Source organism: Meriones unguiculatus, chromosome 15 (genome assembly GCF_030254825.1).
Source record: "Meriones unguiculatus strain TT.TT164.6M chromosome 15, Bangor_MerUng_6.1, whole genome shotgun sequence".
Taxonomy (NCBI): Eukaryota; Metazoa; Chordata; class Mammalia; order Rodentia; family Muridae; genus Meriones; species Meriones unguiculatus.
The window spans coordinates 10,344,678-10,361,187 of NC_083362.1; the positions used below are offsets into that span (position 1 = coordinate 10,344,678).

Below are 16,510 nucleotides of genomic sequence, written 5' to 3' on the forward strand. Positions count from 1 at the left end.
CTGTACAGTTAATTCAGTTTAGCTTTAAAAGCAAAGGCCGTGATGAAATTCTTGGAGCTTAAAAAAGCATGGAGTGCTTTTCTTGAAAAGGTTAAAGCCAGCATTAAGCAGAAGGATAGAACTGGGTCTTGAAGAAACCTGCAAGGCAGTGTTGGGTAGCAAAAGGAGTTCTCCCAGGCATCCAGAGTCTGATTCTTGGGCTATTGCCTTGACAGGACAACCATGAAAAAGAGGCTCCCCTGTGGCGTTTCCCCACTAGTTTCTGCCTTCCCTGTTAGGCTATTATTTCTAATGCTAAGGAACTCTTATGAGTTATGTTCATCGAAAGCCTGCTCATTCTGATTTCAGGTTACTCCATTATCTCCTTTCAGCTCTTATGTGTCATGAAATGAGAGGATGAATGCACGACTGTTGCTTTGGGCGGACAGTCTGCTTCTTGTTTCTCTGTGCACACAATGTGCACAGCCTCCTCTCCTCGTTGACCTCATTAGTCCTGAAGTATAACCTGCCTTTTTACACCTTGAGTGTTCCCAGACCACTAAATTATTTCTAACAGCATATAAACATGCTGTTTGACTCATCTTAAGTACACTTTCACACACAAGTATTGCATAGCCGTACATGTAGTAAAAGCACCCAGACATATAAAGACAAAACAGATTTAAATGTGTACATGAGTAAGTCTACACATACAGGATATGGGTCCTGAGGAGCCACTGTTAAAACCTGAGTGCCTCTGTGCCATTTCTGGTCTACAATGAGTTAGACCATCTAGTCATGTTGCAAAGATCAGTGACTGGTTTCTTGACTCATTGATATGGTGTAATGGCCACTATTCCGAATAATTGATAAGCATCAACAAGAGCCCTACTCAGTGTGAATATCATTTTGACAAAGGGGAGGGCATGCAAAAAAATAAATAAATAATGGGAAGAAAAAATAGTGAAGATACTAGCATGCTATCATGTAGGTTGGTCAGGACGGACCTTTGTTGTTAAATTAAGGCATTGCTTCTGGAAACACCTAAAGAAAAGGCACAGTGAAAAAACAATTACAAACCGAGGGGAAAATATAAGAGCCAAGTTTCAGGTATGCTTGTGTTTGAGGTTAAAGAAAAGTACAAATAAAGATTGAGCATCCCTAATACAACATTTGAAATGTTCTGAGATCCAAAAGGTTTTGACTACTAACATGACACTCGAAAAGTTGCCAATTTTGAAGTGCTTTATATTTATAGATTAGGAATCTTTTTGAGGGTTATGGGCATTCTAATCAGGGTTCCTCTGTGTAGCCCTTGCTGTCCTGGAATTCACTCTGTAGACCATGCTGGCCTTGAACTCACAAGTGATCTGCCTGTGTCCCTCTGCCTCTGCCTCCCAGTGTTTGGATTGAAGGTGTGTGCCACCAGCACCTGGCTACATTGAGAATCTTAATCAGTCTATAGAAATATTACAAAATTCAGAGAGCTCAATCCAGGCATGGCGGCACATGCCTTTACTTCTAGTACTAGGGAGCAGAGCTAAGAAAATTTGTTTAAGTTTGAGGACCTTTGTGATATCAAGAATAGCTTGGTCTACATAGCACAGTTGCAGACCACCCAGAGCTACATAGACCTTAAAATTGAGAGAACTCTAAAACTTTTAAACACTCGGTCATAAGCATTTTGATCAAAAGATAACCTGTAGAAGAAAAGGGGAAATTATGAGAAGATAAGGTAAAAAAAAAAAATATATATATATATATATATATATATATATATATATATATACACACTCACAGTCTTTTAGATTTCGTTTCTATGACTGAAGAGATAAAATATCACTCTTCCTGTACTATAAAAAGAGTGGAGTATGCCAGTGTTGTCATGGCTTCAGTCTGTTAACCAGAAATAGCTTGTGAATGATGCTTTTTTTTTAAAGACCAAGAAATACTAACTTAGTGTTTTCCCAATGTGTTTTTCTTCACCAGGCGAGCACACAGAGTATAAGTGTGCGAGGCATCAGATTTACTCCAGGTCCTCCTGGGCATAAGGATCTTTGTTTCACTTGGAGAGAGTTTTCTGACTTTATTCGCGTGCACCTTGTTTCTGGACCTCCAACCAAGCTGCTGCTTATCGACTGGCCAGAGCTGAAAGAGGTATGCAACTTCATGTCTTCATTGGAAGAGTTAGTAGCACAGGCTAATTGCTTTCAGGGTCTTGATGGACTAGAAAAGATAAGACTTTGTTTTAGAAGAAACAATAATTGTAACTAACAGTGACAAAACAAGATGACCCTATATTTGAATTGCTTACTTTGTCCTAGCTTGCTGAAATTATGAATGTAATAATTTAGACCTTTAAAAGTGTTCTAGACATGCATAAAAATTAGAATAGTAAAACTGATGATGCTAGAAACCTATTTCATCAGTCAGCTGATTTTTGCTAATTTTGTTTCATTGTTCTCTTATAGTAATATAAAAGGTCCATTGTAGGTTTTTTATCTTTGAAGATTAGCCTGTGTGTGAGTGTGTAAGTGTGTATGGAAGATGAGCACTAGTATGCACATGTGGCAAGGTGTGCACACGGGCTAGATGTCACATTGGGAATCTTCCCTTGTTGGTCAGCCTATTCCTTTAAGCCAGGTATCTCCCCGGACCTGAGACTTGTCTTGATGAGGCTGGACGCCAGCAAGCCCCAGAACCATCCTATCCTGCCTCTGCTTCCCTAAGAGCTGAGGTTCAGCATCCTCCCTCAGGAGTCCTGGGATTTGAAATTGAGCCTCATGATCCAACAAAATATTTTAATGGTTAAGCCACTTCTCCAGCTTTGTTGAAGTTTTTATAATGCATCCAAACCTTAGACGTCAGATCATTGCACCAACATAAACGAGCTATGAAAATACTTAAGTCTTAAATACCAATTTTGCAAACATCTTATCTTACCTGTGTTGGTTTTCATTCACTGATAATTTTAGAATCCAGTAAATTTAGGCTGTTGGCATGGTGGTACATCCCTTTAATGCCCATGCTCGGAGTTATAGATGGGGGAGTTTCTATGAGTTTAAGGCCAGGCTGTCTACGTAGAATCCAGGAAAAGGAAAAAAAAAAAATCAAATATTTTTGTTGAGGAAAAACCTGTATTTATAATGTGAAATGACTACATGGACTTAATGATAATATATGTATTATCTCACATGCTTACTGTTCTATGGTGATGACATTTTAAAATACATTGTTTTTATTGAGAATTTCCTATAAAAGTACAATGTATTTTAATCATGTTTATGCCCTTTACTCTGCCCCTTATCTCAGGATTCTTAACTTGTGGGGACAAATATCAGATATTCTGTATATCAGATACTTACATTATGATTCATAACACCAAAAATTCAGTTATAAAGCAGCAACAAAAATAATTTTATGGTTGGAGGTCATCACAACATGAACTGTATTAAAGGGTTGCAGCTTTACTAAGGTTGAGACCACTGCCTTAACTCCAGATCAGCACTCACCTATGCTCCCCATATATGCTCCCCATATGCTTATGCATTTGAAGCCACGCTGGGGTGTGGTTGACCTACAAGGGCCCTCATCCCCCAAGAAAACTGACTTTACCTTTCCCACAAGTCAGCCACTGTTAGTAGCTCCTCCATCAACAATGGAGGCTCAGGAGCCGCTCTGCTCTCCACACTGGAATCTTGATTGGCTTGTTCTTTTGTCTCTCATGCAGGCATCCTCAGCTGCTTTGAGTTTATGAGTATAGTGGTGCTGTCAGTGTAGAAGACAGAGGTTCACCTACATCTTTTCCAGCCTCTGGCTTTTATAGTCTTTCTGTCCTCTTATGCATGATGCTTCCTGAGCCTTGGTGGGGAGGGAGTATGTAATACAGATGTCACATTTATGACTGAGCACTCCGCAGACATTTATTCTCTGCATTTCAACCATTTGTGAGTTTCTTCATTGGCCACCATTCACAAAGAAATTTCTCGGCTGAGGTCTGAGAGGTGCGTTAATAAATGGGCATGGAGATGGGAATGGAGAAGCCAGTGAGACACTATATGCGTTTAACAGGATTAAGAGCAGCAGTCTCACCTCTGGATAGCACAAGCTTGATTTCTCCATGTCTAGAGACCCGAGTGTTTGGTCCCTTCAGAAATATGGTCTTATCAAGATCAGTGCTAGTAACCTGGATTGTTTTTGAGGGTCTTCTGAACACCCCTATCCAACAAATTGAGAGAAGGTCACAAGGACATTTTAAAATTGGCTTTCTTTACTGTGTGTGGTGGCATATCCCTGCTGTTCCTGCACTTGGGAGTTAAAAACCATAGGAACCCAAGTCTGCGCCATCCTATACTCTATGGCTGGGGTCTACATTTAAAAAAGAAGATGGCTGAGAATGGTATTGCTGTTTGCTATTAATCCCAGCACTTGGGATATATAGACATTTAAATCTCTACATTACAGTTCCAGGCCAACCAAAGCTATGTAGCTATACCCTGACTCGACAACAAAAAAACAACAACAAATCACTGTACTGTTACCATTTTTCAAGAATAGATTACATTATTACCGTAGAACCATGACCTACAAAAATCTTAGCTCCAGCTCTCCATTCTAAAGTTAGGTCCTTTGACTTGGTAGAATTGTAATTTTAAATTGTTGGTGTTCTGTATGAGAAACTGTGACTGTTGTGACACTTTTGGAGTAACGGTCTCCTCTGCAGCAGACTGCTTCTAATTCACAACACTCTTGTGTCTGCACTTCCTGAATACTAAGGTTGTAGATGCGAGCCATGCCAACTATGCACCTTTCACTTCTCACTGAAGGACAGTGAATTAGCGTAACCAAGGTTTGGGCGCAATGAGCCCAAGGAGGAACCAAGAGGACCTTACACCTGTGCTTTGGGCTAATAGTACCATTTTTGATTTATGGCAAAAACAGAAATTAGTTACAGGAATTTGTTTTCAAAAACAGATAGATCCTTTTTTTCTTCTTTCTATAATAATGTGTTGAATAAGGGCTTCATGGGGAAGATAGTGCATTTATTTCTATCTGGATGCATATTACATAAATTAGCACTTTTTCAATAACTCTTGATGCCAAATAAAGAATTTAATGATGTATTACGAAAAAAAAAGAAGAAAACAAAAAAAAACAACAACCCAACTTTTGAACTTTTGAGGTAGAAAAGGAAGTTCGTATGACTAGGTAGAATGTAAACAGTAGTGACAGCTTATTAAACATTATTGTAAGATTTATTTGTAAATATTATATGTATTTACTGAAACTGAAATGAAACCTGCAACTAAATTATTTAGTGGTTATCAATGTTTTCAGGTAAATGAGACTGAAAAAGTAATCATTTAATATCTGATCGTCCTCTAGGTTCCTAATTTAATTGTTGCTCTCTCTTGTAGCTGTCAAGTAGAAGGGAACGGAAAGATCACCTAGTGTGGTCATTAGGAAAAAAGTATTAATATTTTATCTTGGGCTTCTATTGCTATGAAGATACACCATGACCCTTATAAGGAAAGAATTTAATTGGGGCTGGCTTACAGTTTCATAGGTTTATTCCATTGTCATCATGGCAGGGGAGCATGGCAACATGCAGGCAAACATGATGCTGAAGAGGAGTAGCTGTCTTCAGGTGACAGGAAGGGACAGGCATTCCTCTTAGAATGGGACTATTGAAACCTGAGAGCCCACCCTCAGTGACACACTCCTCCAACAAGGCCACATCTCTTATCCTATCAAATAGTGCCACTCCCTGGGGACCAAGTATTGAGTCTGTGAGCCTATGGGGGCCATTCTCATTTAAGCCATCATATATAGTCATGTGTTACTCATTTTATAAAGGAGGAAACTAAAATACTAAGCTGCTAAAACATAAAAGTGACAGAGAACGGAAACATTTGATGTTGGAACTTGGCATCTTTTCCTATTTCCCTGAAAAACTTCTACTGCAGCAGTTTACTTTAGAAGCAGTTAGGGTGGGCCAGGAACTTGTGACTGACCCCTCTGTGCACCAACGTTTAGGAGGCAGGGCCGGCTGAGTCTGGTGGAACATGTCTACAGCTACACTTAGGAAGCAGGTGGGCTGTCACTGGCAGGGTGCATTCACACTCACATTTAGGAGGGACAAGGCTTGCCTGCACCCACATTAGAAGGCCGCTTAAACTACACTGTAAGGCTAACACCAGCAGCAGAGTGGACAGTGTGTGAAACTATCAGTGATTTATAAATCCACACTGTTTATCATCTTCGGTGGTAATCATCTGTAGCCGTGTAAACCAAGCATTGTATGTAACCACTGTTGAGATTATTTGTGTAGATATCTTATCTATAACAAAGCATTAACTTTTCTTCCATTTTTGGCAGCCTGTATCCTAGTTTGATAACCAGTTAACTCAGATAAGACAGGAGGAGAGTAGAGGAGATAAAAGAAACATGGATAAGTATGTAGTCAGCTTCCAATTTTTTACTTTTATTTCTCTCACCCTTAATTTTAAAAAATTTATGAGACGCATGCTTTATGTGGTATCTTGCTTAAAAATGCATCCTTTGAATATATCCAATATTAATACATCAATACATGGATTTCTAGAATTTCACAAGCTTTCCATTTCAGTTGACAGGATGGTTTATTAGTACCATCTTTAATCAGGGGCTAAATATTATTGCTAAATGTCATTGTGTAAAAAACTTGAAAATTGATAAGTGTTAAACTATAGATTTATGCTAGAAGCAAGTAATGTCAAATGCAGATTATTAAGGTCATTTGTGATAAATTGGCATTTCAGAATTTATTTTCATTGATAAAAGAAGCAACTTATAAATATAACAGATTATTATACAGGTAGTTATATTGTTTGGCACATACTTATTTGTGCTTATTAAAATGTTTGTGTCTGTTTCAGTCCATTCCAGTGATTAATGGAAGACAATTACAGAATCCTCTCATCGTTCAACTTTGTGATCAGTGGGATAACCCTGCATTAGTCCCAAATATTAAACTGAGTCTCACAAAAGCTAGCAGTTTAAAGGTAAGTGTCCAGTTTCCTTAGATATTTTTACTGCAGAGTATGTATCTCAGGGCTACAGAGATGGCTGGATGGTTAAGAACAGTTGCTGCTCTTGTAGAGGACACAGGTTCAGTTCCTAGTATCCACATAGCAACTTAAAATCATCTGTAGCTCCAGTTCCAGGGGATCCAGTGCTCTTCTCTGCCCCTCCACAGGCACACAGGTGGAGCATAGACATACATGCAGACAAAGCACTTACACACATAAAATAAAAATGAGTTAATTTTTAAGAGAAGTTCTGTATTTTAAAACCGTGTAGCTCAGTAAGTAGGAAACTGATTTCTAGCATGCAAAGAATCTGTTTGTGCTCTAGCACCTCCTTCCCTCTTGTACTTCCTGAGATCAGTGCTGTATCCCCCCGACAGTGTCAGCATCACATTTTCTTCTCACTTCAAAAGGATAATTTTATGTAATCTTCATCACTGCTAGAGTATATATTTGATGACGTGAAATTTGTAGAATATTACCAATGTAGCAAGGTGCCATCATTGCAGTTAGGATGGTTCTCTCTTCTTACAAAGAGCTGCCTGAACTTGGACAGAGATGCTAGACCTGGCCTGGTCTAGCTCTGCTCTTCATTCTGCTCTTCATTCTGTTTGGCTGGAGCAATTACGAGTATAGCCTTGTACCGTATGTGAATACACATAGTTTAGGTATTAACTGTTTCCATGTGTATTGGGAGAGCTGGCTGTTCAAAATCTAGTAGAGACTTCCTGATGCAAGTTTTGGAGGCCCTTTTCACTCAAGGTTAAAGAAATAAGGTTAAGCATTGAAGGTCCATCCATGGAGGGTTTTTTGTTTTGTTTTGTTTTTTTGTTCCTTTGGGGTTTTTGTTTTTTTGTTTTTGTTTTTGTTTTTTTTTTACAACTCACCAATAGCTGAAGGGAATTTAGAGATAAAATGCTGCCAGTTCGAAGAATGCTCCTGAGATTATGTTCAGATAGTAGAGTGTCACTCCATAGCTGTTTTATAGATGTGATAGAATACTTGATATTGTACAATACTGACAGAGTTCTTGAATTCAATTAATTCAGACAGAATCCCACCCCACATTTCCTAGGATCTCACAAGTTGATTTTAAAAGTTGATGTGGGAAATTAAAGTACCAAAAATTTTATATGCTATTCATGGTTTATATCCCTAGTAAAGTAATGAAAATCAAGATTTTTAGGGCTATCAAAAAAAGTTAGAATCAGAATTTGGGGCCCCATTGGGGAAAATGGAGAAAAAACTGACTGGCTGGTAATGATCCAAAGGTAAATTAGACTGGCTCACTAGAGGACAGGTTTTCCATTCACACCTCGCTTTTTTCCTTTCCAATCATGGTCTGTTTGTCAGCCTGTAAAGTATTCTTTGTGTTCTCATAAGTAGAGATCTGCTGCTGCAGCCTATGAACTCTTTTCTTCTGAGTATTTGTTACTAAGGAAATTAAATAGTGATTATTTCCACCATCAGAATATGGCCGCAGTTCTAGATTTTAGAGACGCCTACGTTAAAACCCCAAGATTCTTAACCATTACTAGGAAAAATGGCCACTGGCAATTAATTTTAAACCTTTGTTTAGTACTGTGAAGGTAGTGTTGTAGCAGAAATTTAAGATGCACACTTGAGACTTAAAAAAAAGCACATATGCCTGAGTAAACAACAAGAAAGTTAAAAAGAAAATAATATAGTCATTGATATCCACACTTGGGTATATGTATGTATATAATTATTTTTTCCATACATCCCAATTATAAACATACTTCATTTGACATTTAGCTGATATCAGTACAGTTAATATAGAATTCTATAACTTGATAGTGTTTGAATGATTTTTAGAGCATGTGATCACATAATTTTGGGTAATTGTAGATTTGAAATTTTTATTTTTTATAGTTACTTGCACATATAACTTAACATTTTTGAAAGAGGTAATAGAAAAGAACTTGATCGATTTCTAGAATTTACTAATCAGCCATTTTATTTTATTTATAGCTAATACCTTCAAACCAACAGCATAAAACGGATGATAAAGGCAGAGCTAATTTGGGGGTGTTTACTGTTTCTGCTCCAAGGTAAGAAGTGAAAGTTTTATGATATTGGTTTAGTGTTAGACAAGACTTTTTTTTTTTTTTTTTTTTATTTTTCTCATTAGTTACATTTTGTTAATTCTGTATCCCAGCTGTATCCCTCATTCCCTCCCCAATCCCACCCTTCCTCCCTCATCTCCTCCCTGCCCCTTTCCAAGTCCACTGATAGGGGAGGACCTCCTCCCCTTTCATATGACTCCCTTTTGTCAGGTATTTTCAGGACTGGCTGCAAAGTTCTCCTCTGTGGCCTAACAGTACTAGACAAGACTTTTAATTCAGATAGGAATAACGATGTTTTCTAAAAACATTTAGCTTTAGATTCTAACCAGTGTGATTTGAACCTCATCCTTCTTTTTCCATTATTGTTAGGGGAGAACATACTTTGCAGGTTAAAGGTGTCTATAATAAAAGTACCATTGAAGGACCTACAATTAAATTAATGATTCTTCCAGACCCTGAAAAACCTATTCGTCTCAATGTTAAATATGACAAAGATGCCTCTTTTATAGCAGGGGATATATTCACTGGTAAGTACTGGATATTATTAAAATCTTTAGTGATAATCTCCATTATAGTAATATTAATGGGACAAATTATGTTTAATGTCCAGCATGATTTTTAAAATGCTTGCCATTGTCTTAAATGATAAAATACATAAGACAGCAATTTCTCCCCTCATCTTATTGTAGTCTTTGAATGTTCATATGTAAAATGATAGTCTAAGGTAATTTAAATGGGAGCCAGTGACTAGTGTAGCACTTTGGAAGCCAAGGTAGAAGGATTGCAGCAAATTTAGGGCCAACCTTGGCTACAGAGCAAGACCCTGTCTCACAGAGTTGAAAAACAAGACAAAAACTAAATGGTAACTAGTATGTAGCTCAGCTTTATTATATGTATTGTGATTTTATCTTAAAGCTGTTGGAACCAGGACTGCTTAGCTTAAATTAGGTAGAGATAAATTACATTAGGATGTATTAAATTAGCTCAGAATAACTATCCACCTAGAATCTTTGTTTTAATCATGATATTACAGTTTTCAGTAAGTGCAGACTAATGTCTGCAATGGCTCAGTAATCATAAACTTTGGCTATTGCTGCCAACAGGAGATTAGTATGTCCCTTATTCAAGGAAGTATCTACAAATCTTGTTTCTTGAAGAGATGATTGCCTATGCGTGCTTATATGCAGAGAAAGAAACAAACCAAAAGGTTAAGGTTAAAATCGTTTTTAGCACTGTTACTAATTAAAATACATATATCCATAGGTTTTATACTTTATAAATTTTGTGTCAAATCTGGTGTAAATAAAAACTTTTCTTAGATTTTTAAAATAACAGGTACAAAATGTTGCATATAGATGGTAAACGTCATGGGGGGATGTTACATATACTACTTTAGCTACTTTACATTTTTAAAGCATAAAAGGAAGTAAAATATTTCCATTCTTTTGGCATATAGTATTGTGACCAGTTAGCCTAATTATCAGGTACTAAGCACGTACAGTCAATGCCATCCTGGTTTTGCATGCTAGATTAAATTTACGTCATGGCAAACTGAAGCTACGACAAGGAAATATTATAAGTGAAGATAAATTTGTTAGATTTATCTAGGAGAACTTGATGTTCAGACTTGGCCTTAAAATGTTGTCTGTTGTGATTAATAGTTACCTAGAATCCTTTTTGGAGATTGGTTAAGTAATGCTGTCATTACTTTTTGTTTCATGTCTTTGAATAGTCTTACTTTCTTTAAGAGAATATTATTAGATAAATAAGTAAATTTTTTGTTTACATAACAGATTTTATGGTTAGTGTGATTTCTGAAAGTGGTAGTGTCATCAAAAATATTAATCCAACACGCATTTCCATGAAAATGTGGAAGCTGAGCAGCCTGAGCCGGCCACCAACAAACGTGAGTAACGGCAAGCAAGTTCAGAAGTTAAAAACAATATGATTTACTTAGCCATCAAGGCATGGTAGTACAGGCCTCTCATCTCAGTACTGGGGAGGCAGATTTCTGTGACTTTTGAGGCCAGCCCTGTCTGTATAGTTTCAGAACAGCTAGGAAAGGAATACATAGAGAGACTCTGTCTCAAACCAACAAACAAAAAACAAGTGACAAAGAAAGAAAAATAATTTAAATATTGTTCATCTGATATATCAAAAGTTACCCTCTCAACGTGTCCTCAGCATTTTCAAATTTTAAATTGTATGTTCTTTGACGAATGTGTGTGTACATACATTATGAGTGTGCTGCGTGCATGTGAGTGCACAGATATGTACTTCCATGCACCCATAATTGTAGATACTGGAAGAGGTTTGATGCGCTGTTATTTCTTTATTCACCTTAGATAGGATTTCTCAACAACAAAAGCTCACTTACTGGGCTAGCCACCCAGGAAGATCTTGGATTCCTCCACTCTCCATCACAGCAATGCTGGGGCTATTGGTACATGCATCTATGCCCAGTTTTTATGTTAGTTCTGGGATTTGAACTTGGGTCCTCATGCTTTCCCAGCAAGCTCTCTTATGCATTGAGGCATGTCCATGGCCTGATATTTTCAAAATCTTCAGTAGTGCGTATGTTTCTAACTACATGTCTCAGCTCAGAGAAGCACATTCCAAGTCCTATCTAGTTACTCGCAGCCGTTGGTTCTCCTACAGTCCCAAACTTGTTAGAACACCCAGTCTAATAATCCACTTCAGTATGAATGGTTCCTTTAAACAACCTGTTTAATACCCTACAAGTTACCAGTCTGAATCTTCACTAGTTTAGGAGAGCGGTCTTGTGGTACCTGTAAATGTGTAAATCCAGATGAGGGCTGTTCATTAATTCACATGTATACATTCTCATCCTGAATATACTCTCTTAACATTTGTTTTCTCTCTCTATTTTTCCCTTTCTAGGCAGAAACATTTAGTTGTAATAAAATAAAAGATAATGACAAGGAAGAAGGCTGCTTCTATTTCAGGTACTAGTTAAATAGTTTCATATTTTTATGTATGCTTAGGATAGAGTAATTCAGGTTAGTGATATTTTTACCTAAAGTAAAGTAGTTTATGGTCAAGAAGAAAATATTGACTTTATTTCTTAATGTTTTGTTCAGAAGCTGTTTGGAGAATGCCATGTTGTTGGTTTGTTCTGTAAATATGGTTGAGGAACGTTACGATGTATTAACATTAGAACCTAGTAAATGTATGGGAAGAATTTGTTTATGGTATTAAAGCACTCAGTATTTATTTAAACATTTATTTGTGTGTGTGCGTGCAGGTGTTCATGGAGGCCAGAGGTGGGCATCAGGTGTCTTCCTTTATTGTACTCTATTGTTTTTTATTTTTGAAACAGACCTCAGTGAACCTGCAGCTTGCCATTTTGACTAAGCTTGCCAGTCAGGGAACAGTGCTGGTTGCAGGTGTGTGTTACCACATCCACTCTTTTATGTAGGCTTGGGATCTGAACTCATGTCCTCATGCTTGCGCAGGGAGCACTGTGCACAAAGACGTTCAGGGTGGACTTGAACTTTGAAGCCTCCTCAGTTCTGGGGTTAGTCATGTGACACCACAGCTTCTGTTAAATGTCTTTGTTCTTTGGGACGCTGGTGTTTGCACTCTTTGTGCTCTCTTGAACAGAAGTTCTAGCTTTTCATGAACTCATGTATGTTGAACCTCTTTTTAATAATCATCTCTAAGAATTCAATATATTGGGATTATAAAAACATTTTTCTAGGGACTGGAAAGATGACTCAGTGGTTAAGAGCACTGTCTGCTCTTCCAAAGGACCCGAGTTCAGTTCCCAGCACCCACATGGCACCTCACAAATGTTTGTAACTCCCGTTCCAAGGGGTCTAACACCTTCATACTAATGCACATAAAATAAAATAAAATTTTTTTTTCTATATTATGATGTTGGTAATTCCATGACCAGTTGGTTTTACGATTCACTAGTAAGGACCCACTAAACTCAGTGTAATTTCACTCACTACTGTGACTATTACAGCAAAGGTCACAGAGCAACATCTGCAGAAGAGAAGACTCGTGCTCATATCCAAGAGAAAGCAGTTAGAGGCTTCAAAGTGTCCTCTGCTGCTGCATCTCCTGAGTGTGCTTTAATTCTCCACTATCAAGTTACCCGGGGCTGATATAGCCAGTCTCTCAACAGCACATACCATATTTGCAGGTTTCCAGGAGAAAGCAAGCATTTAGCATGAACTGTAGTAACGCAAGTGTTTGGATCAGTATAAGCCATACTGACAAGTACAAAATAACTCATAAATCTAACCTCACAGTTGCCAGGAAGGGCAAACATTGTGAACAGGTCTTTCTAAGAACACTTTAGATCTGCTGTGTTAACTGTCTTTATTGTTATACCTGAAATTGATTCTGCTTTGATAGTTTGGGTTGATTTTCTTGGGGGTTGGGGGCCTAGGGTTAGAACAAATATGACTCGGCATTGATCCTAGAGTCCCACATTTATTAAATGTGCGTTCTTCCGCTGAACTACACCCCCACTGCAATTATTTTCTTGGTATGTGATATAAATTTCATGATCATGATGTTTTTCCAAAATATGTACAAAAATATTTGTTGAAATGATGAATAATCTTCAGTATAGTTGTGTTATAAATCATAAATCCAGAGACTAGAGAGATGGCTGAATGGCTAAGATCCTGGTTTCAATTCCTACAACCACATGGTGGTTCACAACTGTCTCTCTGCAGTCCCATAGGATCTGATACCCTCCTCTGGTGTACAAACATACTTGTAGACAAAATGCCCATATACATAAAGAATTCTTTAAAAAATAAAAATAAATCATGAATTCATTCATATGTCTGCATATTTCTGAACCACACATTGATTTACTAGCTTATTTGCCTGCATTTTCCCAATACTGCAATTTTTTAGCAGTCTAATATCCCATTTTTCTCATACAATTCCTGACCTTTTGTTTTACCACTTAAATTTTAGAAATTGGGGTTCTAATAATAAAACTCAGGTGGTAAACTGCTTAGGTTTTTGTGAGGATAGAAATCTGGGAGTGTCTTCCAGTCTCCTTTTATGGTATATGTTTGTATTGCTTTCTTGACATTTTCTTACAGTATTTTACAGGTTTTTTAAAAAGTCTTGCACATCTTTCTCTAAATTCCTAAACTGTTGGGCATTTTTTTACAGGATTATTAAGGATATTTATGTTCTGTTTATTATGGGTATAGAAATTCACTTAGTTTTTGTCTTTTGACCTTTTAAATAAGTATCTTTGCTCAACTCCTTAATTTCTAGTTTTTTGTTTCAAATATCCATAAATTGTGATAGGTTTGTGTGTTTGCCTTCTCTTCCTGTAGTTATTTATTTTTTGTTGGGTTTTTTTGTTTGTTTGGTTTTGACATTGTTTCTTCATTTGCTTTATTTTGCTTTTTGCTAGTGGACTGGGAGTTTTAGTATTTACGATGACAATGGTCATGTAATGTCATTCTCAACACAAAAGGGGACAGTTGAGCATTTTCTTTGGGTAGGTATCTTTTTCTCAGACTCTTCATTTCTGGAGTCTGGAGATAACTCAGTTGGTAAAATATTTGCTGTGCAAGCATGACGGCCTGAGTTGTTCTGGGGTTCCTGGATAGCAACTCATCTGTTGCTGACTCACAGCTGGCACTGGGATTTTTATTTGATATCCCATGTCTTCTTGGATTGACATTATCCACATACGCTTTTTTCTTAGTAAGTGATATAAATTGGTATTAAAATGTTCATATTTTCGTGTGTGTATTTAAAATTACCTTATAAAATAGTAAGCTTAATGGTTACTTTTCTTTTGCTTTGATTAAATGCAAAATGAGCAGAGAACTTACCAAGGAGTTTAATTTTCTCTTTTGGAGTGGAAAGCTTTCCTCTTAGGATGCCTTCATTGTATCCCAAAGGTTTTGGTATGCTGTACTTTCATTATTTTCTAATTCAAGAAATTTTTCCCCTTCTTGATTTCTTTGGTGAATAATTTTATACACCACACACCATACACATACATATTTATACTTATATAACATATGCAAGTTATGTTATTATTTTTTTTTAAATGTGTGTTGTACGTGTGTGTGTATATCTATATCTATATATTGCATGAATGTAAGTGCTTGTAGTCCAGGAGAAGGCATTTGGACCTCCTAAAACTGGAGCTGTAGTGATTTTGAGCTGACCAGTATGAGTACTGGAAACTTAACAAGGTCCTCTGAAAAAGCAGGGCACACTCCTAACTGCTAAAGCCGTCTCTCCAACCCCAGTGAACTTCTTTTTTTTTTTTTCAATGCAGTTTATTCAGGAACATTGAACAATCCTCGGACCCCGGGGAAAGCCAGCCCCCACAGCTTAAATAGCCTCTGGGTAGCCAACCCAGGCGTGCCACGGGGGCAATGCAGATAGGTCCACATACATGGAAGCAAGCCAGATCCTCGGCCTTAGCCAAATGTGGAGTTGTTCGTGACAGAGAGCACTCACCATCGGGAAGGTGGAAGGTGGAAACCAGCTCCATCTTTAAGGCATAGCATTCCGCAGCTCTCTACAGTTCCCCCTTTTTGTTTTAGACGCATCAGGCAAGAGTAGAGGTCTGATCTCTGATATTAGAAATAAATTGGGACTGAACTTCTTATTGCATTGAGTTAATGTGCTTTATCTATTTTCTGTGTCTGTTGATATCCTACTTTCCATTATGGTTAGATAAAACAAGGCGTTATTTTTATTTATTACATTTGTTGAGACTTGTTTGTGTCTTAATATGTGAAATATTTTAGAGAAAATTTTATGGGCTGTCAACAAAACAGTTTTTTAGTGTTTGGATAGACTGTTCCATATATGTCTGTTCAACTTGATTTATGGCATTGTTTAATTCCAGTGTTTCTTTTTAATTTTTGTTCAGATAATCTTTATATTAGTGAGAGAAGAATATTGCAGTCACTCATTACTTGTGTGTTGGGTTAAAGTGTGACTATAATATTCGTTTTATGAAACTGGGTACACATCTGTTTGATGTATTTACTCTTACTATGTTGCTGATTTTTAAATTTCTTCTATATAGCATTTTCATGCTAAAATATTTTTCTTCCAATTATTTTATGTTCATGGGTGTTTTACTCATATGTATTTATGTGCACCACAAATATACCTGGTTCTTGTGACTCAGAAGAAAACACCAGAAACTGGAGTTACAGATTGTTGTGAGCCACCATGGTTATTGCTGGCAATTAAACACAGACCCTTTACACAAACAAATGCTATTAACCACTGAGCCATCTCTTGAGCTTGATCCTAGGTTGTTTTAGTTTTCTGTGTACATTTGTGGAGTTGATTCTCTGGTTCTGCCTTTTCTTGGGTTTCTGGCATTGAGCTCTGGTT

General features: G+C 37.3%; 1 protein-coding gene across 1 annotated transcript in view; it reads left to right on the forward strand.

Annotated features, from left to right (window-relative positions):
* Smchd1 (structural maintenance of chromosomes flexible hinge domain containing 1) overlaps nucleotides 1-16,510 on the forward strand; it is a 112,906-nt gene that overhangs the window by 70,376 nt on the left and 26,020 nt on the right. The window contains exons 29-34 of the mRNA XM_060368153.1: nucleotides 1,969-2,136; nucleotides 6,897-7,022; nucleotides 9,039-9,118; nucleotides 9,503-9,660; nucleotides 10,927-11,039; nucleotides 12,035-12,099. Of these exons, the coding sequence (XP_060224136.1) occupies nucleotides 1,969-2,136; nucleotides 6,897-7,022; nucleotides 9,039-9,118; nucleotides 9,503-9,660; nucleotides 10,927-11,039; nucleotides 12,035-12,099 (710 nt within the window). The remainder of the gene's footprint in view (nucleotides 1-1,968; nucleotides 2,137-6,896; nucleotides 7,023-9,038; nucleotides 9,119-9,502; nucleotides 9,661-10,926; nucleotides 11,040-12,034; nucleotides 12,100-16,510) is intronic.